At 59.9% G+C, this 10548-nt stretch overlaps 1 protein-coding gene and 1 long non-coding RNA gene across 2 annotated transcripts; one reads left to right on the top strand and one right to left on the bottom strand.

Annotated features, from left to right (window-relative positions):
* Positions 1–5903: 5903 nt before the first annotated feature.
* Positions 5904–8172, bottom strand: LOC141559088 (uncharacterized). Its single transcript, XR_012487215.1, has 2 exons — positions 6946–8172; positions 5904–6556 (listed from the first exon to the last, which is right to left on the bottom strand). It is a non-coding gene; the product is annotated as an uncharacterized LOC141559088 (long non-coding RNA).
* A 217-nt stretch (positions 8173–8389) lies between these two features.
* Positions 8390–10341, top strand: LOC141553038 (uncharacterized). Its single transcript, XM_074284887.1, has 3 exons — positions 8390–8480; positions 8614–8789; positions 8891–10341. Exons 1-3 carry the CDS (start codon positions 8390–8392, stop codon positions 9644–9646), a joined length of 1023 nt encoding a protein of 340 aa, XP_074140988.1. The 3' UTR covers positions 9647–10341.
* Positions 10342–10548: the final 207 nt, after the last annotated feature.

Here is a 10548-nt window from a genome sequence, read left to right as displayed (position 1 = left end):
TCATCACACCATACATCCCTACAATATTCCATTGTCATCCAACCATTCCCTAACTGATGGCCGTCTGATCGGTTTTCAGTTCTTGGTCATCACAAAAAAAAAAAAAACCTGTTATATTTTTGTACACACAGGTTCTTTTCTTTCTCATTGATCCTCTTTATTTCATCCTAATAGTGGTATGCCTGGTTCCAAGTTTTACAATTGTTGGTGACTGCAGGGGTCAGAGTTCTAAATTACTTTCCAAAATGGCAGCTCTCCCAACCAATTTCCCAACATTGATTTCCCTTTTTTGGTAAACTTTGGAAGAACCTCAGAGTAGTTTTAATTTGTACGTCTTTAAGCTTTTTTATATATGGATACTGAAAGTACCGGGAGTTAAAATCTAGACTCAGATTCTTATTTAGTTGTGTGAGCCTGGGTGAGTCACTTAACTGTCTCAGTTTTCTCATCTGTCAAATGGGCTAAAGAAAGAAATGGTAAACCACTTTACCATCTTTGTTAAGAAAACCCCACAAGAAAGTCATGAACAGCCTGGTATAATGAAAACCCCTGAACAATTGGTAGTTTGGCTTTCTTCCTCAGAGGAGAGTGTGTTCATATCCCATGACTATTACTTGGGAAAGAGCTCTTACTCTTACAAATTTAAGTCATTTTTATTTATATGGGAAAGGAGAACTTTCATCAGAGAAAGCAAAGGCTTTTTTTCCCTCAGCAACTTGACTTCTAATGTTGGCTGCATTGATGGTGTTTGTACAAACCTGTTTTAGTTTGCTGTAACCCAAATCGTCTGATTTTTTGGTGATCCTCGCTGCCTCTCATTGTCATTTACTGTTCTTCTAGCCAAAGACATGAAAGGAAATTTCCTCCTCGCTTCCCTAATTTCTGAAATCACGCTTTAGGAGATTGTTATGTAATATTATGCGGTGTAAGTCATGCTACTTTATGTTTTTCTCATGGCAGATGTCATGATCGCCGGCACTCCGTAGCTTGTCCTGTCACGTCCCGTGTCGTGTCTCACCGTTCCATGAGTCACGTCGTGTTCGTTATGTGTATGACGGCACATGGCATTGGAAAGCATTCTGACGCTTTCTAGAAACAAGGAAAGAAAGTGAGGTCCTGGGAAGCCCCCTTTGGGAGCAGTAGAAATGATTCTTGGACTTTCTAATACTGCATTTGAAATGGAGAGAAAAAACTTCCCCAAACCTTTGCTTTCTCAAGGCTCTCAGTGACTCTGCTCTTGAGGCCATGATCAGATATGGGGGAGGAGGTGGGGGAGGGGAAGAAGGCTACCAAGCCACATTACCATGGCAACCAAAAAAAGCCCATGCAATCCTAGGGTGCCGTTGAGGGCAGCCAGATTCTGTCTTTCTGTCTGTCCTGAGCCTTGATTGAGGACCGAGGGTGGCTTCCTCGTGCTCCCCCAGCAGAGGCTGCTCACCCCGAGAACCACGAGCTGCCTCCAAGGCTAGGACCCAGGACTCGGTGGTTGGCAGAGAATGGCCCTTAAGAGGGACGTGGACACCTGGGATGTGTCTAATGGGGACTCAGAGCCCAGATAGCACGGGAAGGAGCTTGGGGGAGTCAGCTCGGAGAGGGCCATACAGGAGCTGCCTTCGAAAATAAAGGGCTTCTTTTAGTAATTAGTCTGAGGCTGGACCATGATGTACTCTAGCAGAAGGCTACTTATGATCATTTCTTGGGGGATGACATTAAGGGGATTCATGCGGCCCAACGGATGGGGGTCTACCCGGGTCTTGGCAGCCTTTCCTTGATTTACACAGTTTTGTGAATCTTTTCTTGGGCAGGAGAGGAGACAGACAGAGGGACAAAGACAGAGAAACAAAAAGACAGAGGGGCAGAGGCTGAAAAAGGAATAGAGACAGAGATAGAAATAGAGAGACAGAGACACAGAGGCAAAGAGACAGTGAGAGACACAGAATCTCCACAGCATCGTAGAATTGTACCGAAGACGACCTTTGCATTTACCCAAGTCGCCCCCGTGACCCAAGGCCTGTTGGGATTGTAACCCAGGCCGTCACCCTGCCCCCCACTGGAGACAGCTGCTTTTGGGGTTCCTCTGGCTGCAAGAACGTGACCTGCAAAGAGAGGATGTAGGGTGGGGCCTCCCTGCTGGGAGGATTGGGCAAGGCCTGAGTCACTTAGCCACTGGCTCTCACGTTCCTCCCCACCCAAGGTCAAATGTCTTTTTGCCGTGAAGTCGTCCCTCCATTCATCCTGAGCCTAATTTATTTTTCTTCTAGATTTCCGCACCACTTTCCTAATCTGTTCCCACAAAAAGCCTTGTGTGAATAACATTAACACTGAATCTGGAATGAGGAGGAGCGCGACACATTTCCCCAGAAATAAATGTTGTCTTTCTAAGGTTTATGAAGCAATTTCATCAAACCTTTTTTAAAAAATTGCATTCTCGAGCACGGGTGGGAGCCAGCTACTTGTCACTTCACTGATCCGCAAATCTAGGACTTTCTCAAGTCAGCTTAGCTCCTCGGTCCCTCTTGTCAGCAAAACTGAGTTATGGAATGGGGCCCGGGGATGGATGGCTGCTCACAGGGAGAAGCTGGCTAGCCCCAAAGAGCGAGGTGGGGGACCTGGGGGAGGGACTGGGCCCCTTCGGACACCTGGCAATGCCCCAGCAGAGTGGGCCCATAGAATGCCCTGAGCAGACTGGGCCCCGGGGAATGCCCCCGGCAGACTGGGCCCCATGGAATGCCCCGGGCAGACTGGGCCCCGTGGAATGCCCCCGGCAGACTGGGCCCCGTGGAATGTCCCGAGCAGACTGGGCCCCATAGAATGCCCCTGGCAGACTGGGCCCTGTGGAATGTTCCGAGCAGACTGGGCCCCTTAGAATGCCCCCGGCAGACTGGGCCCCATGGAATGCCCCCGGCAGACTGGGCCCCATGGAATGCCCCCGGCAGACTGGGCCCCGTGGAATGTCCCGAGCAGACTGGGCCCCATAGAATGCCCCTGGCAGACTGGGCCCCGTGGAATGTCCCCGGCAGACTGGGCCCCGTGGAATGCCCCCGGCAGACTGGGCCCCATGGAATGCCCCGGGCAGACTGGGCCCCGTGGAATGCCCCCGGCAGACTGGGCCCCGTGGAATGCCCCCGGCAGACTGGGCCCCGTGGAATGCCCCCGGCAGACTGGGCCCCGTGGAATGTCCCGAGCAGACTGGGCCCCATAGAATGCCCCTGGCAGACTGGGCCCCGTGGAATGCCCCGGGCAGACTGGGCCCCATAGAATGCCCCTGGCAGACTGGGCCCCGTGGAATGCCCCCGGCAGACTGGGCCCCGTGGAATGCCCCCGGCAGACTGGGCCCCGTGGAATGCCCCGGGCAGACTGGGCCCCGTGGAATGCCCCCGGCAGACTGGGCCCCGTGGAATGCCCCCGGCAGACTGGGCCCCGTAGAATGCCCCTGGCAGACTGGGCCCCGTGGAATGCCCCGGGCAGACTGGGCCCCGTGGAATGCCCCGGGCAGACTGGGCCCCGTGGAATGCCCCCGGCAGACTGGGCCCCGTGGAATGCCCCCGGCAGACTGGGCCCTGTGGAATGCCCTGAGCAGACTGGGCCCCGTGGAATACCCTCGGCAGACTGGGCCCCGTAGAATGCCCCCGGCAGACTGGGCCCCGTGGAATGCCCCCGGCAGACTGGGCCCCATAGAATGCCCCGAGCAGACTGGGCCCCTTAGAATGCCCCAGGCAGACTGGGCCCCGTGGAATGCCCCCGGCAGACTGGGCCCCGTGGAATGCCCCCGGCAGACTGGGCCCCGTGGAATGCCCCCGGCAGACTGGGCCCCGTGGAATGCCCCAGGCAGACTGGGCCCCGTGGAATGTCCCCGAGCAGACTGGGCCCCATAGAATGCCCCCGGCAGACTGGGCCCCGTGGAATGCCCCCGGCAGACTGGGCCCCGTGGAATGCCCCCGGCAGACTGGGCCCCGTGGAATGCCCCCGGCAGACTGGGCCCCGTGGAATGCCCCCGGCAGACTGGGCCCCGTGGAATGCCCCCGGCAGACTGGGCCCCTTAGAATGCCCCAGGCAGACTGGGCCCCGTGGAATGTCCCGAGCAGACTGGGCCCCATAGAATGCCCCCGGCAGACTGGGCCCCGTGGAATGCCCCCGGCAGACTGGGCCCCGTGGAATGCCCCCGGCAGACTGGGCCCCGTGGAATGCCCCCGGCAGACTGGGCCCCGTGGAATGCCCCCGGCAGACTGGGCCCCTTAGAATGCCCCAGGCAGACTGGGCCCCGTGGAATGTCCCGAGCAGACTGGGCCCCATAGAATGCCCCCGGCAGACTGGGCCCTGTGGAATGCCCCGGGCAGACTGGGCCCCGTGGAATGCCCCCGGCAGACTGGGCCCCGTGGAATGCCCCCGGCAGACTGGGCCCCATAGAATGCCCCGAGCAGACTGGGCCCCTTAGAATGCCCCAGGCAGACTGGGCCCCGTGGAATGCCCCCGGCAGACTGGGCCCCGTGGAATGCCCCCGGCAGACTGGGCCCCGTGGAATGCCCCCGGCAGACTGGGCCCCGTGGAATGCCCCCGGCAGACTGGGCCCCGTGGAATGCCCCCGGCAGACTGGGCCCCGTGGAATGCCCCCGGCAGACTGGGCCCCGTGGAATGCCCCCGGCAGACTGGGCCCCTTAGAATGCCCCAGGCAGACTGGGCCCCGTGGAATGTCCCGAGCAGACTGGGCCCCATAGAATGCCCCCGGCAGACTGGGCCCTGTGGAATGCCCCGGGCAGACTGGGCCACATGGAATGCCCCCGGCAGACTGGGCCCCGTGGAATGCCCCCAGCAGACTGGCCCCATGGAATGTCCCGAGCAGACTGGGCCCCGTGGAATGCCCCCGGCAGACTGGGCCCATAGAATGCCCCCGGCAGACTGGGCCCTGTGGAGTGTCCCGGGCAGACTGGGCCCCGGGGAATGTCCCGAGCAGACTGGGCCCCGTGGAATGCCCCCGGCAGACTGGGCCCCGTGGAATGCCCCCGGCAGACTGGGCCCCATGGAATGCCCCCGGCAGACTGGGCCCCGTGGAATGCCCCCGGCAGACTGGGCCCCGTGGAATGCCCCCTGGCAGACTGGGCCCTGTGGAATGCCCTGAGCAGACTGGGCCCCGTGGAATGCCCCCCAGCAGACTGGGCCCCGTGGAATGCCCCCGGCAGACTGGCCCCATGGAATGCCCCCTGGCAGACTGGGCCCCGGGGAATGTCCCGAGCAGACTGGGCCCCGTGGAATGCCCCCGGCAGACTGGGCCCCATGGAATGCCCCCTGGCAGACTGGGCCCTGTGGAATGCCCTGAGCAGACTGGGCCCCGTGGAATGCCCCCCAGCAGACTGGGCCCCGTGGAATGCCCCCGGCAGACTGGGCCCCATGGAATGCCCCCTGGCAGACTGGGCCCTCTGGAATGTCCCGAGCAGACTGGGCCCCGTGGAATGCCCCCCAGCAGACTGGGCCCCGTGGAATGCCCCCGGCAGACTGGCCCCATGGAATGTCCCGAGCAGACTGGGCCCATGGAACTGGTGTTGCCCCTTGTTATGGGGCTGAGGGAGTCCCATTGGGCAGAGGTCCATCCTGGGCTCCCAGATTCCTGTTCAATGATAAACGCCTCTCACTGGGGAATGTTCTGGTCCAAGTCGGCCCTGTATCATCTCCATTACAAAATCCCTTCCCTGGCTTAGCTTTCTGAGATCGGGACCAGGAGAACCTGCCCATTAACTCAAGTATTCCAGGAGAGCCAGAAGGCGTCTTGGAAGTCATTCACTCTCAATTTACATATGGAGAAACCGAGGCCTCAAGGAGGTGAAAGTGGGCTCCATTGCCCAGTTACCTTGAGCCCAATCGTCCCCTCAGGTCCTAGTGACAGGTGAGGGCCCAGATAACAGGAAAGGTCATAAGAAATTTTATTTTTTACTTCATGGACCTCTTGAAGGGAAAGGTGTGGGGGGAGTGGGGATGAGGCTCCTCCTGTAGGCCTCTAAAGGAGCCAGCCTGTTGGGGGGCTGCTTGCTGGAGCTCTGGCAAGTCCTGAAGCCACCTTTGGAGGTGGGCTGGGACTGAGTGTAGGAAAGCCTCAGCGGGGTCAGCCTCCTGGGCAGCAGGTTCTTACTCTGGGTCAGGCAGCGGGGCGGGGAGGCGGCCTGGGGCGGGGGGCACAGAGTCTCCAGAGGGGCCAGCTTTTGAAGCGGCAGGAGGTTGGGGCGGCTCCAGGAGCAGTGCCTGGAGAAGCCCCTCTGGGGCTCCTGGAGAGAGGGCAGGGCGGAGGGGAACCTCTCCTGAACTCCCGAACCCTTAAAGAGGTGGGCTGCTTGGGGGAGGTGAAGCGGAGGAGACTCCTGGTCTCTGCATGGGGAATTGCTGGGAGTCCATGGAACATCCCCCGAGGGACCTTTCCAAGCCCATAGAGGCAGGTCCTAGGGAGGAGGGATGGGGAGGTAGAGCTCTACCTCCCCCTCCCCTTCCAGTGGGCTCGGCTCCTTGCGTAGGCAGGTGACTCTTCCTGCGCTCCTGCTTCTGCCTCAGTGGTCCTTGGGTTTGGGTCTTCCTGGAAAAGAGGAGAGAGACACAGATGTAAAGGAGGAGGAAGGCAGGGAGAGGGGGAGGACGGGGGAAGAAGGGGAGAGGAGGAGGAAGGGAGAGGAGGGGGAAGGATGGAAGGGGGGCAGATGCAGAAACAGCCACAGAGTACACAAGCACAAAGAGAGTGCAAGGCTTCTGGGAAGGGCGCTGTGTGTGCAGAAGGCGGCCATACTGGGGCTGCTCTGACCCCGTGGATCTCCCTCAGTTGCAAATGGGGCCAAAGTCCCATCTCAGCTTCTCAGACCTACAAGAGAAAGGGAGGGAGAGAGCCCGGCAGGAGAGAAAGTGGAAGGGGGAACAATGAGGACACAGGAGAGGGGGGCGGTCTGTTCCACTCTCCAAGTCTGAGCCCACCTAAGGCCAGCCCAGGTGTCCCAGCTCAGGTAGGGAAGGATTCAGGAGAGACAGGAAGAGAGGGATGTAGCAGCTGCTCCTTCCGTTCCAGTGAATTATGAGCTCACAAAGCCAGGGCTCCAGGCCCCGAGCTCACGGTCTGAGCAGGGATTGTGATGTCTCCAGCCCCCATCACCATCAAAGGCCGTGCCCAGGATGCCCAGCTCCCCAGCTTGGAACTCAGTCCTTCAGGGCGGTGATGGCTGGGCCCTGGAAACGCTAAGCCCGGCCCCTTCCCGGCTGCTTCTGGGCCGAGCGTTCCCTAGGGGTCCATGACAACCAGGTAAAACGTGTCCTAAGCACTTTCCCGGGTCCCTTCCTGCCCTTAGGAACTACCCAGTGGAATCCGAGCTGTCCGGTAGTGAGCTCACCATCCTTGGCAGTATCGAAGGGCACAGATAACTGATTCCCAGGGATTTTCTAGGGAGAATCTTGCTCAGGTATGAATTCAATGAGACGCCATTCTCCACGAGCCCAGGGTCTCCCCTCTATTACATGGTCCATAGTAAAAGGGTCTTATTGAATAAAAGGTTTTTCACTTGACTTGAAATTACTTCTTGGGGGGGCGGTAAACTAAGGTAGAGTTGAAAGAAAAGGCGGGGACTCCTCAGATTCTCCCCAATTCCTTCCAAGCAACTTTGCAATAATGCTTCGAAACAAATTCTGGCGCAGCAGAACCCACAATAGGAGGGAGTGTCTAACCTAAGAAAAACTAGGCCATCGGGAAAGATCTGTAGCCCTGGGGTGAGAGCGGAGTGCAGTCGGGCCGGCAGCTGTGGCCTCCCAGAGGTCAGGGGGTCACGCGGCCTCTCAGATTGAGGGGCTCCCCTTGCTGGCTCTGCTGCGGCACCCATTTGTGGATCTCAGGGCAGCTTTCAATCTCAGGGTGAGGAGCAGCACTATGCAGCAGAGCTTGGGGCCGGCCATTATTCCAGAGTGATCCCCCTCTCCCTAGATAACACCGCCTTGAAAGAACTGAAAACTTGCAGACCTCCGCACCGCCTCTGAAAGCAGGCTGGCAGGAAAGCCCGAACTTGGCCCAGTGCTCCCTCCACGCGGGGAACAGAGCCCAACTTTAAAATAACGGCATATATATTTCGAAGAACCGGGATCCCAGGGGGCGAACTCGGGAAGGGAAGATACAAGGACAAAGTCGGGGCGCTGGGCCTCCTTCCCGGGGAGAACACCTCAGTGGGGGTTACCTCTGAGCCGGCGGAGGGGGCGGGGCGCTGAAGGAGGGTCAGTCCTGGGAAGGGGAGCTGAGAAAAGGACCAGCTGGAAACGCTGCTGGAGGAAACATCGTCCCCTAGAGACTGCAAACACAACCGTAAGGGCAGCAGGCGCTGAGGGAGCCGCGATCCGTTAGGACTCGGAGCGGGAGAGGAGGCCGATGCCCCGGTGCATGATGGGGCGGGCAGGGCCAGGAGGGACCCGGCTGCGGCTCTCGGTCACAGCGGGGGCTCTGAGGGGGGCGTGGTCAAGGCTGGGAGGAAGAGGCTCCTTTCACAAGAGACTATGAAGTCAAAGCAAAGGGCGCAGCCCCCGGCAGCCTTTTGCAGTCGCGAGGTTGGCGGGAGGAGCCGGCTCGGAGGACCCCGGGCCTCTGAGGGGCTCGGGACGGAGGCTAAGGCAGGAAGGGGCTGCCTGAGGCAGACTTCCAAGGGTCTGGAGAAAAGTGGGACGCCATAGAGGGCCCTGCATCCGGGCACCCCAGGGACTTTCTCCCGGGAGGCGATTCTTTCCCAGTCTTGCCCCCAGCCCTGAGCCTCCAAGCTGGGGACGCTTTTGTGCGGCTCGGGTCCCAGGTGAGCCTTGGAACCCTCCCTCAGGCCCCGCCCCCTGCCCCTCCTTTCTGGTTCCCCCCCCCCTCCCCCCCGTTTTTGCAGGGCTGTATTTCTCACTGTAGGCCCCACGGAGCTTCCCACCCACAGCGTTCTCCAGAGATGACATCATTCCGTGGCTCCGCACCCATCACCTCCCGGGGAGAAGCGGTACACAAGGCCCCGTGGTCACGCGGGGGTGGGAAGCTGTCACTTCCCGGAGCAGTCCCGGGACTTCCTCAGGCCCCGGGCTAAGACGCTTTCTCACGTTCTCAGAGTCCGGAAGTGTCCGGAAAAGGGCCCGGCGCTTCCTGACTCAGGCCCTCCCTGAGTCCTCGTGTCTCTTCCTTGGAGAGCCCGGACGGTACGAGAGGGAGACACGCTTCAGTCCGATTCCATTCAAATGCCCCGCGTTTGTTAAGCGTGTCATGCGCCGGGCCGCGGGCGCCCCTCGGAGAACCGGAGACGAGAGCTTCCCGCTGCAGCGCCGCCTCCCGGAGAGCGGAGGAAGGGAGGCTGGGAAAGGAAAAGTGCCGAACAATCCGGCGCTTTCCCGGCATCCTCCCTGGAGCCTCTCCACCCGGGAGCTTTGCCTTGTCCTGAGACTGACTGGGAATTGTGGGATCGAGACCCAGAGGGAAGGATGGGCTGAGGAGGAGGGAGGGCCTGGAAACAGCTGGCGGAGGCCGCGGCGAGCCCGTGAAGGCTCAAGGGTCCGGGGCCTGGCCGGGGCGCGACGGGCCCCGCCGCGGGGGCTCTCAGAACGGACCGGGCCCCATCCCTGGCTGCAGGAGGGACACCGGGCTTCCTCCACCACCTCCCACTCTCCATCCCCGCGCTAAGAGTCCGTGGGAGGGAGGGACGGGAACCGGAGCTGCTGCTCCCCTCTCCCTCTGCCCACCCCGGGCCAGCCCTCAGAGTGTGGGGGGTGCAAGAGGGAACCGGACAGACGGGCCTCGGCTGCCTCAGCGCGCATGGGGGAGGGTTGCGGAGAAGGGAATCTTGGGAGGAGGAGGCTAAGATGTGGGGGATGTGTGCAAGTGGATGTGTGCGCGTGCAAGGGGACGTGTGTGCGTGTGTGCAAGGAGAAATGTGCGTGCTGTGCGTGCGTGTGCAAGGGGACATGTACACACATGTGGGCATGTGTGCGCATGTGTATGCGTGCGTGTGCGCATGTGTACATGTGCATGGACTTGGAGGAGAGCTATCCTGCCTAATCCTTCAGAGAAAAGCTTCCTGGCTCGGGGTTCCAGGAGTCAGAGAGACAGCTGATCGTTTGAGGCAGACGGAAACAGACCTAGAGCCAGCGTTCAGCGCGCGTGCACACACACACGTTACTGGGCAGGGGCAGCTCAGGTCACCGGATGCGGGAAAACCGCGGGGGGCGGAGGGGGGCTTCCTCAGACGAAACGCCTCTGAAGGAAGCAGCCCAGACCGCCGAGGGGGGGGCTGGCTCCCCGAGGTTCCTGGCTGCTCACTAGCACCACCTCGTGGCCACACGGACTAAGGGACACCCATACACTATATGTCAAGTAAATGTTCGTCTGGAGGGGGGAGCGATTCCTGGCGACGGGAGGAAAAGCTTCATGGAACTAAGTGTTGAATGGAGCCAGAGGGAGGAGGGAGGAGGGAGGAGGGAGAGCGCATTCTGTACAAAGGCCCGGAGGCGAGAAAGTAGTCCCCAGGATAGGAAGGAAACACCCACCGGCCAGTTTGGCTGAAGTGAAGCCAGGATTCTGCCAGA

The sequence above is a fragment of the Sminthopsis crassicaudata genome, chromosome 2 (assembly GCF_048593235.1).
Source record: "Sminthopsis crassicaudata isolate SCR6 chromosome 2, ASM4859323v1, whole genome shotgun sequence".
Taxonomy (NCBI): Eukaryota; Metazoa; Chordata; class Mammalia; order Dasyuromorphia; family Dasyuridae; genus Sminthopsis; species Sminthopsis crassicaudata.
The sequence above is the reverse complement of the archived record's forward strand: the minus strand, read 5'-3'. Positions and strand labels throughout refer to the sequence as shown.